The sequence below is a fragment of the Saccopteryx leptura genome, chromosome 5 (genome assembly GCF_036850995.1).
Source record: "Saccopteryx leptura isolate mSacLep1 chromosome 5, mSacLep1_pri_phased_curated, whole genome shotgun sequence".
NCBI lineage: Eukaryota > Metazoa > Chordata > Mammalia > Chiroptera > Emballonuridae > Saccopteryx > Saccopteryx leptura.
Genome location: NC_089507.1, coordinates 57,897,964 through 57,920,240, shown reverse-complemented (window position 1 = coordinate 57,920,240; position 22,277 = coordinate 57,897,964). Strand labels below are relative to the sequence as shown.

The following is a 22,277-nucleotide window of genomic DNA, read 5'->3' as shown; positions in this document are numbered from 1 at the left end:
TAAATGTGGCAACGGAGAACCTTTATCTAGACCAGTCTCAGCTTGAGTTGACGTGATTGTTAGATGTAACATCCAGCTCTGGTCGCTGACTGATACTGCAAACCAAGACAAATGTGACATCCTCAGGTCATTAATTCTGTTGGAATTAAAACCAAGCAACTGAGGATTTTAAGGGCAAAGAACAATCAAAAGGCCTGAAAGCAATGGTCATCTTGTTAATTAGAAGTTCAAAAGGCAATAATAAGTAGGTAATAGGGCCCAAAGAACCCTCAGAGAACTAGAAATGTTCTTTTGTATCAAAAATCATGGACTCTGCCTTCCTTTTTCTTCTTTTGTTCTCATTTTCTTTCTTGTACCAAGTTGTTTTCTTTCTTTCTTCATTGTCTTTTTGTCTTCCCCCATACTTCATTTTTTATTATAATTGGGTTATATTTTAAATATGTAACATATTTCTTTTCTTTTAAAAAAAATTTTTTTTATTTTTTATTTTATTTATTCATTTTTAGAGAGGAGAGAGAGAGAGAGACAGAAAGAGAGAATGGGGGAGGAGCTGGAAGCATCAACTCCCATATGTGCCTTGACCAGGCAAGCCCAGGGTTTCGAACCGGCGACCTCAGCATTTCCAGGTCAATGCTTTATCCACTGCGCCACCACAGGTAAAGCTGTAACGTATTTCTTGAATAAAGCTTCAGGCTTCATATTTTATTGTAATATAATTCACATACCATAAAATGTACCCTAACTGTACAATTCAGTGGTTTTTAATATATTCACATTATTGAGCAACCATCACCACTGTCTGATATCAGAACATTCTCATCACTCCAGCAGAGCCTTCCACATCCATTAGCAGTCACTCCCCGTTCTCCCCTACAGCCAGCAGCTGGCAACCACTATCCACAGTATTCCCATCTCTGTGAATTTGTCTCTGGACATTTCATATAAATGGAATCACATAATATGTGGTGTTTTGTGTCTGGCTTTTTTCATTTATAATCATGTTTTCAAGGTTTCTCCATGTTGTAGCACATATCACTCCTTTTTATGACTGAATAATATTCCATTGTCTGGTTATACCACATTTAGTTTATCCATGATCAATTAATGGATATCTGGGTATCCCCACTTTTTAAATATCACAAAAGTTATGTTATGATCATTCTCATAAATGTTTGTGTGGATGTATGTCCTTATTTCTCTTGGGTATACATCTACGAGTAGACCTCCTGGTTGTATGGTAACTCTACGTTCTACTTTTTGTGGAACTTCAAAGTGTATGCAAATGTTACTATAGTTTATATTTTTTCCTTACGTATTTAACCAGTGAATGGCTTTTAGAAAAATTTTTAAAAGTCCATTAAGTTGCCTCTTGCTTCCCATTAGCTTTTGATTGATTTTTAATCATTGGTGCTCAATAAATTCAAGGGTTCTACTCTTACTCCAGGAACTGTAGCAGCAGAACATTTGAAATAAGTTAGTGACTATATAGTAATGTATCATTGTTTTTAAAGATCAATGTCTGACTCAGATAAGAAAAAGCAAAGTCTCAGGTCCTCCTAACTTCCCCCTTATCTTCAGCATTTTCTTAGTGTCTACCAGGGAAGGACAAAGATTTATCTCGGTGAGTGTTTCCTAATGACAATGAAGTCATTTTCTTTGAAAGGCTTTATATCAGCAATTACCCAGCTCTCTCCCCTCCCCCTTGAAGCAACTACCTGAGAACGTGACCAGTGAGATAACAAGCACTGTGTCGCACCTTCCACAGGCAGTGTGAACAGCTTTTCCTTGTTTACCAGGGGTTCTCTATCTTTCAGAGCTAACCCATACATGCTAACGGCCACTAGGGAACCATGAAAGGCCCAACAGTACCTCACTTCCACAGAAGGTCCCCAAAGTCAAGGGCAATCCAGAATGAGTCTGACACAGCTCCCCACATGGGAGCTGGGAGCCCAGCATCGGCCGAGGCCACTGAGCACCAGGCTGGCCTGAGGTAGGTAACATGCAGTCAAGCATTTTATAGGACTTACTCACACAGAAGTGGGTGCGCTCAATGGTTTGGGGTACTTTTATGAAACTTCCATGGAAGTCAGTTATTATCTGATCCACCTTCTTCCTGAATTTTAGCAAAACATTAACCATTTTTCACCTTCGTACTTCCATAAAGCTCTCCCCAGTTAGTAAGAATTCAAGTCTTGATTAGACCCTTATAGAGTTTTCTGCTAATTCTCCCTCCCTGGGCATACCTCATGAAATTGTCAGGGTGATTACAACTCAGTGTTCGTTGTGGTGCTCACCCCACCCCAAGCTCTTTGGGGTCGTGTTAGCTTTGCCTTCTCCTCCCCTCGCCCACTCATTTTGGAGGCAATTTGGGTAGTGGCTTCCAAAAAGGCTATCCAATTCTAAGGTTTAGCATTTTTCCTCTCTGTCCCTCAATCCCCTAGCACCCTGCAAAGGCTATGACCTCTAAAGCAGGCATGTTAGGGTGTGGAAAGCAAGGGGATTTTAAGAAAATGGCCCACATTCTGAATTCACCAGTTTTCTGCTGCTGCTTTTTTTGATTATTCCGTTTTGATTACTTAGCAGAAAGAAAAGGAAAGAAGGGGAAGGGATTTCCCTGAAAGCCCAGACGTAGTTTGTGGCCTGTTCTCCTTCCTCTCCTCTGAAGATGCCTGCCCCCCCTCCCCCATCAGGTCGGGAGCATCCAAAACCTGTGTGAGTCCACAACCAACCATCCTTCACCGTCAGGGGAGTGACTCTCAGGAAATGAGTTCACGCCACTACGGAGATTATGAGCACAGTGTCAGGTTGCTCGAGTCCTCTGAACCACTGAACACTCTCTTCCTGGTGTGTATGTATCGAGTTTCTCTGGTCTACACGAACCCTTTAACTGGACCCTGGACCCTATCTTTTCGGGCCTTCCACCCCACTTCCTCACGCATGCGAAGGCCATCTCTGTCCCGAAGTCCTCAAAGTCCCTGGAGAAAGGTGACCTTCCAGTGTTGCCTCACGCCCACTCCCTGCGGCCTTAGGCCCCTGGCCTCTGCTCTCGGCAGTCGCAGAAGCGCCTTCTCTAGACTCTGAAAACAGGACTCCCGCTCTGTTTCTGCAGCAGGGTTGTCCGTCTCACTTCCTGGTCTGCCTCCCGCCTCCTCCCCAGCCGCTCCCAGCCCTCCTGGCCAGGGGCCATCATCCCACCAAGGACCACAGTGTCCCAACCCACAGCGCTGCCTCTCCTACCACTGTTTGTAACCGGGAGACATTTGAATAAAACAGCAACACAAGGGTGCTTTACTTGAAATTTATTTCCCTGGATGACAACAACCAGGTCACACCTCAAATTCTCCCGGATCCTGGAATAAAGTTTTATTGTCACTATGTAAAGCACACAGCTGCCACCTATCCCAGCAGCTCCCAGCTTATCACAGGTGAGAACTTGTCAGGTATTTCTCTGAGAAGTAGTAGCTGGGATTGAAAAGGCAAGGAAGGGTAGGGTGTGTGGGGGTGCAGAGTAGCGGCTCCATACCTTCAGTGGATATATTGGAAGAGCCGGGAAATCCTGATTATAGTAATATAAGCATCATTCTAGGGTCATTAAACCATGGCCTCATAGAAACCATAGGAGCAGATGGTGAGCTTAAGCTATTTGCTTCCTTTATGTTACAACATGGTGTAAATTGGGAATATCAGTGTTTCCTACTGGTTGTAGCAAATGGCAGCCCAGAGTCTTGTCTTCTGCTGCCACCTTGTGTTTAAGAGAAGGAAGTCTCAATTCACAGTGTTGCTCTGGCAACGAGAAACCAGCATTTTAGAGCTGGAAGAGATCTTAGAAATTCTCTAACCCAGCTCCCTTTGATTCACAGATAAGGAAACCAAAACCCAGAGCGGAACAAAGAGCTCACTGCCCCTCTTGTGCTACATCACTTCTTTGGAAAATCACACTCACAGAGTGCACTTGGAGCGAGTCCTTAACAATTCAGGCCACCGATGTGCACAGCAGCGAACACCAATGTCTTCAAATCTCTACATGCCTCATCCTGTGGAAACGTTTCCGAAGGAGTCACCTGTGAGGGCCAAGGGAGCAGGAACAGGAGCTAACACGGAGCACTCCCTACGGAGCAGGCTCTGTTTTCAGTAAGCACTGTGCCTATTGCCCCACTTCATTCTTCCACGTACCCTGGGAAACAGCTGTTATTATCCCCATCTTAACACTTACAGAAGTTGATGCTTGCAAGTGATTAAGGAACTTGCCCAACATCACACAGCCACATCTGGGAGAGAGAAAATTTGAACTCGGGTGTTCTAATATTTGTACAGTACAAAGTCTGGGCTCCTAACTCGATCATTACTCAGCACATCGACTTTACCCCATCTAACTTCAAGTCACGTTCAAAGTAGGTGAGCTCGCTTAAGGGCCTGTCCACTCACTCCCCTTCTCTGTCTACACCCTGTGATCTGCCCTTGCCCTTTGCTCTCCTGGATTGTGCTCCTCACCCACAAACTTGTTAGAAACTCAGATTCTCGGCTGGCTTCCCGGTTCAGGGAATCAGGACCTGGAGGGGCCCGCCAACCTGAGCTTGAACAAGCCCTCGGGGTGTTCTGACAGCACTTCAGTTTGTGATCCTCTGCTATAGAACATCTAGGTGTTTCAACGACAGTTTGAAGTTAAAGAAAGAAAGACTACAGTAATTTAAGTATCTGTCTAAAAACAGAATACAGAGAGAATGTACTTAATTTAGGAGAGGTCAGACTCCAGTCTTATTTAGCTAGAGAAAAAGGGCTCCTGGAATTTTTGCAATTTCTTCCAAATTCTCCTTGACATTATACCTTTTGGCCTGGAGAAATAAAGCCCACCACCCACCAAGATGAGCAGAAAAGGAAGCGCTCTCTCTGGGTAAGGATAGACCCAACAAAATAGGAGCCAATCCCCCCTTAAGGATGATGTCAGCATCAATATCCTGATGCCCTGACTTGGGGGAAGAACATGGACTAGTAGCTATATCAATAACTTTCAAACAGTATTCTAAAATTCTCAAACCACTTTTGAGTGACACATCTATTTCAGGTGATAAAAGTAATCCATGTTAATAATCCTAAAAATTTAGTTCAACCAGGTGGTGGTGCAGTGGATAGAGCATCAGACTGGGACACAGAGGACCCAGGTTCGAAACCTTGAGGTCGCCGGCTTGAACGCAGACTCATTCAGCTTGAGCACGGGATCACCAGCTTGAATGCAGGGTCACTGGTTTGAGCATGGGATCATGGACATGACCCTCTGGTAGCTAGCTTGAGCCCAAGGTCTCTGGTTTGAGCCCCTTGGTCACTCACCCTGCTGTAGCCCCCCAGTCAAGGCACATATGAGAAAGCAATCAATAAAAAACTAAGGTGCCACAGTAAAGAACTGATGCTTCTCATCTGTCTCCCTTCCTGTCTATTTGTCCCTATCCATCCCTGTCTCTGATTCTCTCTCTGTCTCTGTTAAAATAATAATAATAATCTTAAAAATTTAGAAAAATAAGACAATCATAAAGAAGGTTAAAGTTACCCATTCTCCTATTCCAGCCCATGTTCACGGATTGGAACTTAGTACTGTTAAGATGGCAAAATCCCCCAAGTTGATCTAAATGCAACCCCTATTAAAACCCCATTTGGCTTCTTTGTAGTACGACAAAATGATTCTAAAATTCATATGTAAATTTAAAATAATCTTAAAAAGACCAAAGTTGGAGGACTAACACTTTCTAATTGAAAACTTACCATAAAGTCATCAAGACATTAGGGTACAGACAGAAGGACACACATAAATAAAATGGAATAGAAGTGAGAGTCCAGAAATAGACCCTCACATTTATGTTCAATTGATTTTTGACAAGGGCATCAAGAAATTTAAGTGGGGAAAAGAATAATTGTTTCAACAAATAATGATGGGACAACTGGATATCCACAGGAAAAAGAGATTGAACACTCACCTCATACAATATCCAAAAACTAACTCAAAAGATCAATGATCTAAATGCAAAAGCTAAATAAAAACTTTTAAGAAAAAAACCATAGGAGTGAATCTTCCTGACCCTGGTGGATTTTTAGACGATGGTTTTTTGGATATGATCTCAAAAGTTCAAGGAACACAAGAAAAACATTGAAAAATTGGACATCGTCAAAATTTTAAAACTTTTGAGTTTCAAAATTCACACCATGAAGAAAGTGTAAAGACAACCCTAAGAATAGGAGTACATTGTTGTAAATCATATAGCTGATAAGGGAATTGTATCTAGAATCAGGGTGAAGCAAAAGTAGGTTTATAGTTGTTCTTATGGAAAATAATGCAATAATTAATAAATAATAATATAAGAATAAACTCTATGTTTTGCATACTCACAGCTGTAACCTTTTGTTCTACCCTGTATATAAATAACTCTTAAAAACTCAACAATAAAAAGACAAAGAACCCAATTTTTTAAATGAGCAAAGAATTTATATAAACATTTCCCTGAAGAAGTTATACAAATGTCCTATAAACACATAAAAAGACGCATGGCATTATTAACCATCAGGGAAATGCAAATAAAAACCGCAATGACATACTATTTCATACCCACTAGGATCCCTATAATCAAAAGACAAGTGTAGGTGAGAATGTAGAAAAAGCGGAGCCCTCCTACCCAGCTGGTGGGGATGTGAAATGGTACAATAGCTTTAGAAAAGTTGGCAACCTAATATAAGGTCAATGTTTGCATGCGTTACTCATACCTGTCACATGAGTCTATCTGGAGGCATATTTGAATTTTTCTTCGTGATATTATTTGGGTCTTTCACATCCTACTTAGTTTTCCTGTTGGATCAAAGATGGACTAACTAAGGTAACTAAAATATTCTCCTTTTCTTCTTTCTGACCACTGTTACATAAAGTTACATGAAAACTACTGCCATTGTAAATTGTAACTCTTTTCATTATACATTTATCTCTGGCTCATTTAAGAATCAAGTTCAGTCTTATCCAACATCAATAATGTAAATCTGCCCTGGCCGGTTGGCTCAGCGGTAGAGCGTCGGCCTAGTGTGCGGAGGACCCGGGTTCGATTCCCGGCCAGGGCACACAGGAGAAGCGCCCATTTGCTTCTCCACCCCTCCGCCGCGCCTTCCTCTCTGTCTCTCTCTTCCCTTCCTGCAGCCAAGGCTCCATTGGAGCAAAGATGGCCCGGGCGCTGGGGATGGCTCTGTGGCCGCTTCCTCAGGCGCTAGAGTGGCTCTGGTTGCAACATGGCGGCGCCCAGGATGGGCAGAGCATCGCCCCCTGGTGGGCAGAGCATCGCCCCCTGGTGGGCGTGCCGGGTGGATCCCGGTCGGGCGCATGCGGGAGTCTGTCTGACTGTCTCTCCCTGTTTCCAGCTTCAGAAAAATGAAAAAAAAAAAAATGTAAATCTAGGTTCTTTTTGTTAGGAATCACCTTTTTATGCTTTTGCTCATCTTTTCAGTTATTGTGGAGAAAGAAAAATACACAAACATATACAGATATTGATCAGCTTATGACCTATGCAACTTATGACCGTTCGACTTTACGACCACAATCGCTAGCCACGACTGCTCCGCGTCTGGCAGCGCAAGCTTTGCCCAGCTGGGTGTATGACAGTATGGACCAGCTTCCGGCAGCACTACCATCTCTGCGTGCACCATTTCAACTGTTATCCCAGACTTGGTACAGCAATTTGTGTTTTGTGTCTTGGATATTTTTCATCAAACCCCTCCCAAGATGTCTACCAAAAGGAAATTGTCTTTGTCTATGACTCAGCCTGCCAACAAAGAAAGAAAGGCCATCAATCTCAACATGAAAATGAGCACGGGCTCATTCGAATTGAGCATGGGTTCACCAGCTTGAGCCCAGGGATGCTGGCTTGAGCATGAGATCATAGACACGACCCCATGGTTGCTGGTTTGAGCCCAAGGTCACTGGCTTGAGCAAGGGGCCACTCGCTCTGCTGTAACCCCCTGGTCAAGGCACATATGAGAAAGCAATCAATGAACAAGTACGAAGGAGGAAAGAAAGTGAATGTGATCGCACATGTTTATGAACAAACCAACTCTGGTAACCTCAGATGATGACATCAACGATCCGCAGCCAAGCACCAGCGGCCAATAAAATGTTTCATACATGTTTATATATTTTGATATGTTTTGCAATTGAGAAAATGTTTTCTATAGTATTTATTACACCTGTATTTTGTATTTTTGTATGCACCTGTATTTTGTAATTTTGTATGTTTTGAAATATTAAACCAGTTGTACTGGTAATGTAGTGTTTTACTTAAACCTGACGAATGTAAAAATAAAAAAAATGGTGTAGAGATGATACAAATGGCATAAAATGAACAAAGAAAATGATGATATATAACAATAATGAAAGAAAATTATGATAAAATATGACTTAAAGATTTTTATAACATCATTTCACAGTACTGTACATAAAGCTTACTCAACTTACGACCAAATTGTGTTACGACTGGTCTGTCAGAAACATTCATGGTTGTAAGTCGAGCTCTAGCTGTAATTAAATTATATTTACATAAATAGGATCATAAACGGGAAAGAGTTTAGCGGAAAGAGTCTAGAAGGAATATGAGACAGTACTTACATCTGAAAAAAAATTAAAAAGCTATATAGGCATGTTATTAAAAATATGGTTGCAAATATACAGAGAAAATTATTACGAGTTGAATGGTTGCCTCAGGGAATCACAAATGGGGTAGCAATGAGATGAGGGAGGGGGAGGCACCAGCATCTATAGCCAAGTTGTTTTAGGATACTGGATTCTTTCTACCTTTCCCTGCCCTCTGGATTCACTATTAGGATTATTGCTAATATTTAGAGATGCCACTTATTAAGAACCTAATATGTTCAGGGCTAATATTAATTATACATAAAGTGGGGGTAAATCCAAGACCTGGGAAAGGGCTGTAATATTAGGTCCTAGAGTCAAAATGGAAGTGAACATCTCAAAAGATCCAGATAAAGCATTTGATAAAATTCAACATCCATTTACACTTTCAAACAAAATCTTGGGAAACTAAAAATAGAAAGGAACTCCTTTAAACTCCCTTTAATATTTTCGAGAACCTTATTATGGTGGGTACGATTATTAATGCCATTTATCAGATAAGAAATCCTAAGTTTACAGAGGTAGTAAGTGGCAATGCTCTGCCCTGCTCCCTGACTTGAGGTCTTTTAACTACCAGGTTCACCTTAAATCAAAGAGACCCATGCACACAGTAGTCCTTAGAATGAACATTCACTTATACTCTTTGTACATTCTCTCATGTCCACAAGAGGGCGTTAGGGCCCATTTAAATTCACATCTATTGTTCAAAGATTGAAGTAATTGTGTAGTATCCAAATATTTCAATATAAGTAAAATTGGAAACAAAATAAGAATGTATTCTACAGGGTCCATCTGCAACTTGGGTCAGAACTGACCAGCTCTGTACCTTTCAGTAATAAAATCCTATTGCTGCTAATAGAGTCTTCACACCCAGTGGTCGGCAAACCCGGGCTGGCAAGCCACATGCTCACTCAACTCCTGCATAAATCATGAGCGCCTCCCCTGCGCTGCGTATGCTAAGGCACATCTCCTGTCGCCTGACCTACGGACACACCCCACCTAACTGCACGCCTGCACGTGGTCTTTTGTGGAAGAGCCACACTCAAGGGGCCAAAGAGCCGCATGTGGCTCGCAAGCCGCGGTTTGCTGACCACTGTCCTACACCAACCAGCCAGGAACACTCAGGCCTTCCGGAAGATAATGGCAAAACCAGCTGGTTGGCACTTCCCCCATGTAGAGGTAGTCTGTGAATGTTAGTTCACTGATTTATGAAAGAGTGATGAGGAAGAGTATTCTTCTAGGGAGTATATATTAGACTTTGGGTATGGGGGAACATTGGGTGTGAAATTCGAAAAAGCTCACAAATTTTATATTTGGATATTATTTATTTTTATAATATAAATTGTAATTTGTAAATGGTAACCCTTTTCATTACACATTTATCTCTCGCTCATTTAAGACTCAAGTTCAGTCTTATCCAATATCAATAACGTAAATCTAGGTTCCTTTTGTTAGGAATCACCTTTTTATAATATATATTTTATAATATATTATATATAATATAATATATACTATATATACTATAATATATATACTATAGTATTAATTATAATATAATAATTTTATATAAAAGTAAACAAGTATGCAGTTTTTATAATTATCAAAAAGGAAGCAGAAGTTTTAAAAATTGAAAAGTCTGGTTCTATCTCATTTAAACACATTGCTGGCAGTAAAAATATTTTATATTATAGGTCATCAAGATCTCTCACATTTATTTCCTCCTTTGCATGTTTACTGCCACTTCCCTGGTTCGAGTCCTTGTTTGTCCTGCTTCTGTTTATGGAGTTTTATAAGACTGGGGGTAGAGTCAAGCCAAGGGAAAAGGCTTTAGTATTGGGTTTTAGACCTAAGTCAAAACAGAAGTGGACATCTTAAGAGATTCTTAAAAAGCATTTGTTGAAAGTGAGCATCCTCTTAATTTGAAACACAATCTTAGGAAACTAGGGATAGAAAAGTACTACCTTAAACTAATAAAGGATATCTGCAATAAGACATCTATAAATATTATTACTTTATTGAATTTACAACATCACTAGATAGAGCCAGTACACAAAAATCAGTTATATGTCTGTATATTAGTAACAAACACAAAACAATTTAAAAAACTATACTATTAATTATAGCAAATTAAATACCTAGGAACAAATAAAAAAATGCATAAGACCTTGATAATGATTACTACAGAATATTACTGGGCAAAACTAAAGACCTAAATAAATGGAGAGACCTATCGTGTTTATGGATTGAAAGACTCAGTAATATTAAGGTGTTCATTTTCCATAAATTAACTTACAGATTCATCACAATATTAATAAAAATTTAAGCATATTTTTTTGTGGAAATTAACAAGGTGATTCTAAAATACTCATGAAAATGCAAAGGACCAAGAATAGCTGAGGCAATCTTGGAAAAGAACAAAGCTGGAAGACTTTCACTTCCAGATGTCAAAACTCATTATGAAGTTACAATAATCAAGATTGTGCAATATTTGCACAAGGAAGCTGGCTATTGAAATCCAATAGAATCCAAAAATAGAACCACACATAGAGAGTCAGTTACTTTATGAAAAGGGTAACATTTCCATGAATTGAAGTAAAAGGTGCTGGGTCCATGGGATAGCATTTTGAGAAGAAAGTACCAAGATTCTAATCTCACCTCACACATAAAAATCAATTCCAGATAAATTGCAGATCCAAATGTGGAAGATAAAACTATAAAGCATTTAGAAGAAGGTATAGGGAAACATCCTATGATATTGGAGTAGCAAGCATATCTTTAAAAGAACTCTAAAAAGTAGTATGCATAAGAATGAAATTTTATAAATTAGACTGTATTAAAATTAAGAACATCTGTTGATTAAAAGATATTGTTAAGAGAATGAAAAAGCAAGTTTCAGGATGAGAGAAGATATTTGCAATACATGTCTTTGATGAAAGACTTGTACCCATGATATATTATCAGTGACAATAATTTCTCAGAGACCAGATGGAGTGTGCCAAGGGACCTGGGTCATGAGGTGGCCCCAACACCCAGTTCTTACTGGTATTTATTGATACACACAAGTAGAAACAGAGATGAGAATGAGAAAGTCAGGAAGCAGAGACAGAATGAAGAAGTCAGGAAGGGGAATTTCTTAAGAGCAGACAAAAGAGTAAAGAGATATCTACCCTGCTTTTGATTAACCAGAATTGCTAATTCTATCCCTATTGTGCAGTGTTTAGCATGGTACTGTATTGGGCACTTTGGGTCAATGACACTACTGCGGCTTTTGCCTCAGGGCACTGAACTCTGTCCCTGTTCTATGTTTTTATTCAAGTCCTCTACAATATATAAGTTATTTTCACAAATCAACAAGAAAAAGATAGGCAACCTGACTTTAAAATGGGCAAAAGACTTGGCTACTTCACCAGCGGAGAGAGCCATATGACCAATAAACACACAAAGAACTATATACAACTTCCATAGTTATCAGAGAAATGCCAAATTAAAACCACAGTGAGATTCCATGATATACCCACTGGAAAAGCTTAAATGAAAATGGCAGAGAGCCTCTGTCCGGTGGTTCAGTGGGTAGAGCATTGGCCCTGGCATATGGACATTCTGGGTTCGATTCCTGGTCAGGGCACACAAGAGAAGCGACCATCTGCTTCTCTCCCCCACCCCCTCCCCTCTTTTCTCCCACTTCTTCTCCCATAGCCAGTGGCTCGATTGGTTGAACATTGGCCCTGGGTGCTGAGGGTAGCTCTATTGGTCCGAGCATTGGCCCCAGCAGGGGTTGCCTAGTGGATCCTGGTCAGGGTGCCCGTGGGAGTCTGTCTCTATTTCCCTTCTTCTCACTTAAAAAGAGAGAGAGAGAAGGTCAGAGAACACCAAGAGTTGGTAAAGGTGTAGCGTAACCGGGACTCTCATACACTGCTACTGGGAATATAGATGGGTATAATAACCACTTTGGAAAACTATTTGGCACTATCTATTAAAGCGGAACAATATGATTATCCCATGACCCCAAAATTCCACCCTTCACAAAGATGGGGACAGAGTTAAAGGAGCCGATAAGAGATAGTAAAGCAGCCGAAGGTCAGCAATAGCCAGAGAGGGAATGGCTCTGAAACACAGGGAGGCCTGCAGCTGCAGGAGAGGCCGGCCTATCGAAGCTACGGCCTTCTGTAGAGGAGTGCAGCCCAGGCAGATCTGAGGCCCGCTCTCCAATTTTCTTGTTATTTCAACTGGAAACCAGAGGGCAAGGAACCTGTTGATAGAACCCATACAGCTCAGCCTCCTGGGGCCCACAGAGCATGAGGGGAAGAGCCTGGATTGGAGCAGCAAAAGGAGAAAATCCAGCACACTAACGTCAAACCCGGAGCGTGGACTTTGGAATCAGATGACCTGGGTCCACATTTGCCTCTGCCACATACCAGCTGTGAGGCTTTAGGCAATACATTAACCTCTCTCTGTGCTGCAATTTTCTCCTCTATAAAATGGAGATGATGATAATCCACGTCATAGTGGTACAATAAGTAAAAGAATGAACACACGAGAAGTATTTAGCATGTAACAAGTGTTCTGTAAATGGTACCTGCTCTTATTATCTTAAGTATTCCCCTTTTCATATTCTATGCTCATTTCAACAGAGAAGTTTTATTAAATCTAAATATATCTGTATTATGCCTGTGCTAAAGACAGGAATGGTCCCTCAGTTGTTTTCTAGAACCTTTTAAGAAGCCTCTCATGTGTGACTTTCTCCACGAAGACTTCCCTGAGCCTCTCATCCAGAAATCTGAGTTCATGCCTCCCTAATGGTACTTACTACAGTCGTCACCGAAACACAGCCCTGTGTACATGTCTATTCTCATTCCTTCAAAGCAAAAACCGTATCTCATTCTTATTTATTTTTGAGCTGACTATACTGCAAAACACCATACTTTAATACAAGTATTTCTTTACCTACCCTGAATTAGACAGAAATTTTAGTGTATTGAATATTGCTTGAAATGAGTTCATCATCAGCTGATATTTTAAAATCCTGCCGTTAATACTGAGTATTGCTTGAAATGGTTTTTCTCACTGGCAGCAAAAGGGAGCGAATCAGAATTACTATTTATGGGGCATCTACTCTGTGCCAGGACTTTACATGCTATGTTGTGAAATTCTCACACACAGTCCTCAGGGTAGGGGCAGAGGAGGGAAGTAAGGCTCAAGAGAAAATTTGCAGCTAGCAAGTGGCAGAGCTGTGACTCCCACTCAGACCTCCACAAAGTTTAGGCTATTTCTGTAATGCCACATGGCTTCCCACTGAGGTCAGGTGTGAACAGGGACTTCTGGGCTTTACTTACTTTCTTTATTTGTACAATGAGGGAGGATTGGATGCTTTTTTAGATTGCTTCCGGCTCTACAATGCGTGATTTTAAAGAAGTGGCTTTGTTCACATCGTGTGCCTGTGCTGATGACTGCTGGGGAAACGTCCTTCATAAAATCAGTTAGAAAATCCTGGTGTTCTTAGTTTCTATCACACAAATGCAAGAGGCAGGTTTGGTGAAACTGCCTTCCATGGGACTCAAATTTCCCCTTCTTCAGTTTCATGGGTTATAGTAATGTCAACAAGAGTGCAATTTGTGTTTGCATAAAACTAGAGCACAAAAGAAAAGATCCAGACATTATTCCTAACCTGAAAGGGCAAAGTTCAATTTTGTTAGCTTTACTCATTATTCAAATATGCCTCTCACTCACAGGTAATATCCCAGTACCAAATCTCCGTAGCATTCCCACTGCCTTTGGGAGATAAGCAGAAATTCACTTGCTATTTTGTTAAACTAGAATATATTTGATGATTACGGGGTGAAATCAAGGTAACATTAATTCAACCATGCAACTTATGAACTCTATATAAGTCACAAAGAAAGTAAACCAGTCCTCCTTCTATACTGCCTAAAGGAGAAGGATCTCTCCTTCGTCCTCTCCTTTTCTATTGTCTGTCTGTCTATCTGTCAATCTACCTCCCTATCTATCTGAGCCTTAGTCTAGCTCAAGTAAGGCAGACATACAGCAGGAAAATTACAATTAGGACAGAGTGGCCACCTGGTGTGAACTCCCTGGAAATCAAAAGTTAATACTCTCAATCTACAAACATGAAATATAAACTTGCCCAAAGCAGCAGCCTATCTCTGATCATATAAATGTTCTATCTCAGGATACAGGATAATATGGACCTGCATGATTTCGGATGAGAAAACAAACCAGAATTCACACAAAAGGAAAGGACTGATGACTTCAAATCACAACGCTGCTCAAAACCCTTTCCTGATTCCCCATCTCACTCAGAAGAAAAGGCAAAGTCTTCGAGCTGGCCAAGGTCCCAGCACAATCTGGCTGCTCACCCCCATCCTCCACACATGCTCTGTTCACGTTGCTCAGGGCCTTTTTCTTGATCCTCTAATATGTCAGGCGTGCCTGATCGTAGGGCCCTTGGACTAGCAATAAATACCCTCTGCCTTAAATATTCTCCCTCAAACATCCCCAGTGTCCACTGCCTTCGCTCCTTGTTTTGCCATTTCATTGGTTTTCACTCTTCAATGTACTTTTTTTTGCTTACTTTGAGATAATTATTTTTAATCCACTAAATGTGGGAGTTATTTGTTACTTAGCAATAAATCACTAAAACTAAAAGGAAAACCATTTTTCTAGGAATAAGCTACTCTAAGAAGTTCCAGGAGGTTCTGGCTGGGTAGCTCAGTTGGTTAAAGCATCATCTTGATACGTCAAGGTTGCAGGTTTGAACTCCAATCAAGCAAGGCACATACAAAAACCAACCAATAAGTGCATAAATAAGTGGAACAAGTCAATTTCTCTCTCTCTCTCTTTTTTCTCCCTTCCACTATCTCTCTAAAATCAATCAATCAATAAAAGAAGTTCCAGGAAAGGTTTTAGTTAGCCCAGACATACTGTTGGGGCCAAGAGTTGTTAAGGTTTTTGGCTGATGTGCTATGAAGTCAGAAATCATAAAAAGTTAAAGTGAGTAAAACCATATTTTGCTCAGAGAGCCAAAGTGACTTGTCCAAGATCACACAGCTAAGGAGAAACAAATCTAGGAACAGAATTGGAGCTTTCCTAAGTCTCAGTTCACTATACATTCATTTATTTGCTCTACAAGTATTTATTGAATACTATGTTTGTGTAAGGCACTATGCCAGGAGTGAGGGATACAGAGATGGTCCTAGCCTTTAGAGAGGTTACATTAGACCTTAAGCAATGAATTACTTACGCTTTGTTTGTATAATTACAACTGTGATAATAGTCACAAAAAGGAATAGGGTGCTTTAAGAGTATGTAATGAGGGGGGGTTCTGAAATAGTCTTGGGGAAACAGAAAGAGATGATTAAATTAAACCCAAAAGGCAAGGAATAATTTAACCAAATGAAGAAGAGAATAAGGAATATTCCAGGCAGAAGTAAAGGCACATATCCTTTCCACTACATCAGTGGTCGGCAAACCACTCACGAGCCACGTGCGGCTGTTGGCCCCTTGAGTGCGGCTCTTTGGCCAGCTTAGGAGTACCCTAATTAAGTTAATAACAATGTACCTACCTATATAGTTTAAGTTTCAAAAATTTGGCTTTTAAAATAAATTTTAATAGTTGTACTGTTGATATTTGGCTCTGTTGACTAACAAGTTTGCTGACCACTGTGCTACATCAACTGCCTCTCATATAATGTCCTGGTGTTCCTTATTCTTCAATGCCTGTGTCAGCAAATAATTAGGAGATAAAAATAGCAAGTGGAAATACATAGAAAAGAGAGACAGAGATAGATCAAATAAGAGTGGAGTCCTCCTGAGAGATTTAATAGGAAGGTCAACTAATCCAAGAGAACCTAGGTGACACCATAAAAACTGAAAGGTAGGTGTTATTTAAGCTGTTACCAAAGAGTTCGAGTTACATACCACCAAGAAACAGGGTCTCACTAGGAAATCCTGTACCTCCAATCATTTGTCTGTGCCCACTGCCTGCCTTCTTTAGGGACACAAAATGCACACAGTCCCAGATAAAAGAAGTGATGGCATCTGGGGGCTGGGAGCAGGAAAGAGGGGCATGTCCAGTGTGAATTTCTCTAGTCACCAACTCTCCTCGGTGCTGACAATGTCCAACTCCCCAATGAAGCAGTGCTTTGACCTCCTCACCCCAGAAACTTCCCCTCCCTTGATTCAGACACCTGTGCCATGGCATATCTTAGACCTGTCATTAGGCAGAAATGCTCTAACCCTCAAGTCTTAAATTCTTACATTCCAAACTCAGAACATACCCTTCCAGCCTCCTAACCTTGCCGAGTGTTCTAGATTGTGCTTGTCATACATATTCTTCAATCTTAATAGTACCTTTGCTCTATCAACACCTCTATTATCTCCCAAACCGTTGTTCCTTCTTGTCTTCAAGTCCTACCTTATCATTCTTAGTCCTCTGTCTTCCCATGGCATCCATCTGTCACACGATAACCTTGTGCCATCTACCTGTTTTTATATCTGGGCTGCAGAGTGTGGAAGAAAATGCCACCACAGTACAGATCAGTACCACAAAAATATGGTCTCTCATCTAAGTTCACAATCCTCACGGCTCACACGTTAGCCACACAATCCCCACATCAGATGGTCACTGATCTTCTCAACCACCTTGTCTACTGTCTTCTACGTTAGAGAAAATAAGAGCCCACAGCACCAGAACCACATCAACTGCCTGCCCCTCTACCTCCAGAAGGGGTTTCCTAGATGGGGAGCCAAAGGCAGGGATTGCTGTGTAGGGATTTACTGAGAGGCATTCTCAGGACAAACCTGAGAGGAAGTGAGGGAGGCAGGATGGCACAGAAGCCCAGATGTGGTTCCAGCTGAAGCCAGTGCTCAGACTGGCCCCACAGGATCTCTGCAGCGTGAATAGCACCACAGAGGTGTTCGCTTTGAGGCAAGAGGGCCAGAATTTTGGACTCTCTTACTAATCAGTTATTGCCTATAGGTCATCCCTGGGGAAGGGTACACAACAGCAGAGGACTATTGTTTATGGGAGAGTGAGCTGGGAGCCTCACGGCCAGTACTCACAGCAGTCAAGGGGACCGGATCTGAGCATGGCGCCAACAGCAGCTCTTATGATTCCCAAACCCACCACCTTACCTATATCTATAGTCTTCCTCTCATTGCTGAACTTGTCAGTATTGCCCCCAATCCCCTTCTAACCTAGTGTGAACTATCACCTCAACTTTAACTACACTGGAGTTTAACCACCAGCTTAATTTATTTCAGAAGCTCCTAGATGAAGGGGCCCATTCATTCTTCTCAGTATCCCTGGTGCCCTCCACATAAAAGGAAGCCATTTTGAATGAAAGTTTTGGGCTCATTAGTGGCTTATTAGCAAGAATTTCAAGTTGAGGAGGCAAGAGTTTTTTTTGAAAGAGGAGCCTTCCCCTTTGAATCTGACTGAATAGGTGACAAACTTAGGCAGCGCCTTTAGAACTGGCTTTGACCAATGACCTCCATTTGCCGAATTCCGTACCAGGCATGTGGCGCACCAAAGGCTACAGCACAAGGACCACTGAAAGCGCCGCTCAGAGGGCACGGCAGACAGAACCCTCCCATGACTCAGTCTTGGGATAAAAAACTAAAAAGCCAGTTTGTGGCTGCTCTCGAGTGGCCAATATTTTGAGGGTGGGGAATTCCCTTACCATTAGACACCTACCTCAGCCATATCTTGTATCACGAGTGTTTCGCTCTCAGCATGCTCTGTCTTTTCCCCACTCGTTCTCTTGCTCCTTAATATAAGGGCTGTGTGCCCTGAAATGCTGACCATCTGGGAGAGGCCTCCTCCATTCTTCCAGCTCGGCGTCCTCTTACTCAATGGGAAAGCGCAGTTGCCCAACCCAGAGGTGTTAAGTGATCTTGTTTGACAAACTGGAACGAGCCTTAGTGCGCAATGTTGACTCTGCCCCTGAAGGGCTGCAGGCAGCTAGCCGCATGCCGGGCGAAAACCCACGTGCAGTTTTGTCCCCTTCTTTGCTCTAAAGACTCAGGCTTTTTCCTTTCTTAAAGAAATGCTAGGTGAGTAAAGAGTCTACAAACAACTGAACAATGAGCATAAATAAAATCTGAAAAGGACCAGAAGTTTAGAAAAGAGTTTGAGAAATTTGGCAATCTTTTTTTTCTATTGAGAAATAGCTAATCCGGGCAGGGCAGGGTAGGGGGGAATCAATGTAGGCACACACCAGCAGAAATCAATTTTTATTTGGGAGAGAACAGCGTGGAGGATGAGAAAAATAAACAAGGGCCAACCCATCACTTCAAAATGCAGTACAAGGACCATAAAAGGGTGACACAACCATAGCCTATGAGGAAAAATTAATATTTTCATTTCATGTTCAAGCCAGTTGTGGATGTAAAGGAAGAGAGGGTAGAAGAGATGTTCACGGGTACGTGAAGAATGCGAACGGTGAGGGAGGGCCCTCCTCTCATCCAGGGTCCGACCCAGACCTCAGTTACTTCCCTCCCCTCACCTTTGGCTGAACCCTGGCAAGCCCCAGCCGGGACGTCAGATCCATCAAACCTCCCGAGCCCCAGCGGCTCTTCCTGTCCCCTTTCCCAAGCAACGTAGGCTGATGCCATTATCATCAATTACTGCCCTAGAATTAGGATGGCCAGATTTAGCAAATACAAATACAGGAGTCCCAGTTAAACTTTAATTTCAAATAGATAATGAATAGGTTTTTTAAAAAAATATAAGTATATCCCATGCAACATTGGGGACATATTTATGCTAAAATATAAAATGCTTGTTTACCTGAAATTCAAATTTAGTTCCGTGTCCTGTATCTCCCTGGCATCCCCACCCAGAATCTCGCCATCAGTACCAGACTTTACTGTGGCTGTACTTCTAGCAAGGTTCTTATTTCTCCTCAGGTGCATTCTCTCCCAGAGGAGTGCAGCGAAGCCCCGCCCCCAGCCCTGCCCTGTGTGCAGAACCAGGAATCTAGGTCACAGGAGTAGAAACTTTTAAGCTCATGTGGACAGGATCCTACACATAAGTTAGGCAAACATTTTCATTGACAAATATGGAAGCTCCAGAAGATCAGACCATCTCCCCTGGGTGGCAGTTATTAATGCAAAGTCAAGACTCAAGTTTATGTATCATGTTTGCCCCCCCTTCTCTCTCACAACAATTTTATTTTTATTTTTCTTTTTTTTTTTTTTGTATTTTTCTGAAGCTGGAAACGGGGAGGCAGTCAGACAGACTCCCGCATGCGCCCGACCGTGATCCACCCGGCACGCCCCCCAGGGTGCGATGCTCTGCCCCCCCCCCCCCCGGGGCATTGCTCTGTTGCATCCAGAGCCATTCTAGTGCCTGAGGCAGAGGCCACAGAGCCATCCTCAGTGCCCAGGCCAACTTTGCTTCAATGGAGCCTTGGCTGCGGGAGGGGAAGAGAGACACAGAGAGGAAGGAGAGGGGGAGGGGTGGAGAAGCAGATGGGTGCTTCTCCTGTGTACCCTGGCCGGGAATTGAACCCGGGACTCCTGCATGCCAGGCCGACGCTCTACCACTGAGCCACCTGGCTAGGTCAATTTTCTTATTATAAACTTTATATATAGCATATCAAACTTCAGGAGTCAGATGATAAAATGGGCACTAGATTTTAAATTAATTTTTTAAACTTAAAAAGTATAAAATGAAGAACTAGAAGAGTGAAAGAAAGGGTTGGCCTTTGTGAAACCTAACTTGTACCTTTTGAACCTTATTTTGAAATTCTGCAATCAATTACTTTTCAATCAATTAGTCATTCAGACCATCAGAATGCAGACTCCCTGCAATTCAAAAGCTCCACAAAGCAGGCTAATTCTTGTTAGTGCATATCCATCACTGGGCTAAACACGCCTCCTTGCCAGCAGACCCCAGCAACGCAAGGAAGGTGGGAGGAAGCAAGTGAAAAGAGCAGCAGGTCTGAAAGAAAAAATGCTTCCTGTGCCTAATCTGCATCTAGGGGCTATGGGAATGCTGCAACTTACTAATGAACACTTCCTGTCATTTGAGAAGGACATTGCAACTCTGCAGCCTACCAGGGGCTCTCACCTGCTGGCAAACTGGGTCTCAGTAAGATCAGGCCAGGCTGCTTGACCTTCGGAGACTTCTGTTCAAGAGCCTTCATTTTCTAGAAATGGCATCCAAATTGCATTCTCCTTCTTAGGAACTCCTACTATTTTGGAAGCTTCCGTGGCCAATTCTAATGATCATCCCCTATATGGTGTCTTTCCAAAATTAATGTCTAAAACAGAAAATATAGCCAGGGATGGATCCCAACATAACCTGGGACATGCATAAAGTCTACATCAATTTGGATGCTCTGGCTATAAATAACAGAATATTCATCTAAAAACAGCTTGAACAACAAGAGTTGTTTGTTTGTATTTTCACATGACTAGTCAAGAGATGGATTGTCTCGTGTAGTTTCAGGAGCTCCCCAATGTTAGGGCTATAAGTCAACTTCCCGCCTGTTTTCCTGGCCTACGTCTCATGACTACGAGATGGCTGCAGCAGCTCTCTGTGTGATAAACTTATATTGGAAAACCAAGGCAGAAAGATTTTTTTTTGACAGAGACAGAGAAAGAGTCAGAAAGAGAGGGACAGATAGGAACAGACAGACAGGAAGGGAGACAGATGAGAAGCAACAATTCTTCATTGTGGCACCTTAGTTGTTCATTGATTGCTTTCTCATATGTGCCTTGACTGGGAAGCTACAGCAGAGCAAGTGACCCCTTGCTCAAGTCAGCAACCTTGGGCTTCAAGCCGGTAACCTTTGGGCTCAAGCCAGTGACCATGGGGTCATGTCTATGATTCCATGCTCAAGGTAGAGACCCCGCGCTCAAGCTGGATAAGCCTGTGCTTAAGCTGGCGACCTTGGGGTCTTGAACCTGGACCCTCTGCATCCCAGTCCAATGCTCTATCCATTGTGCTACTGCCTAGTCAGGCAGAAAGAATTTTTTTTACAATATTTTTTATCATCAGAGAGAAAAATCTTTTCTAGAAACCCCCAGCAGGTATCCACTTGTGTCACATCACCAGAGACATAAGGGTGACACATTCAGGAGAGTCTAGGAAAGTAAGAATCCAGATTTTTAGCTTCTGTGCAGTGAGATGAAAGCTCTGCCAGCAGGGAAAGACCACCGTATCCCCAGTAAGTGGTGTGTGCCCTACTGCCACCACCACGTGTCTAAATGCCTTTCTAAACTCACCTTTTCTCCTGATTCCCCTGTTTCTACTCACGATGCCAGAAATCCTTCTGTCACTATTCTGGAAATCTCCAAGTCATCTCAGACTCCTTCTGGTCCCCAGTTCCCATAACCAATCAGTATCCATGTCTCAAAAGCATCCATCCCTTGTCAGAGTCTTGGATCTCTCCTCTCCTTTTGGTTCTAACCTGGAATATTGATTCAGACTCTTATCACTCATAGCCAGACTAAGGTGCAAAAGCCACTAAACCATCCTGCCCTCATCCCAGATACCACTTTTTTATGTTTCCAATTCAGAAAACTTTCAAGGATTCCCCCATTAATCACAGAAGATACTCTAAAACCTTTAGCCTAATCCTGAAGGTCAGCCACAAGGGGC

General features: G+C 42.0%; 1 protein-coding gene across 3 annotated transcripts in view; it reads right to left on the bottom strand.

Moving 5' to 3' along the window:
- SHROOM3 (shroom family member 3) overlaps positions 1-22,277 on the bottom strand; it is a 322,616-nt gene that overhangs the window by 257,328 nt on the left and 43,011 nt on the right. Inside the window, exon 1 of one of the 3 annotated variants that reach the window (XM_066386947.1) lies at positions 18,363-18,386. The exons of the other annotated variants lie outside the window; for them this stretch is intronic. Coding sequence (XP_066243044.1) covers positions 18,363-18,371 — 9 coding nt within the window. The 5' untranslated portion in view covers positions 18,372-18,386. Of the gene's footprint in view, positions 1-18,362; positions 18,387-22,277 lie in introns of those variants that run through there. 3 annotated transcript variants of the gene reach the window in all.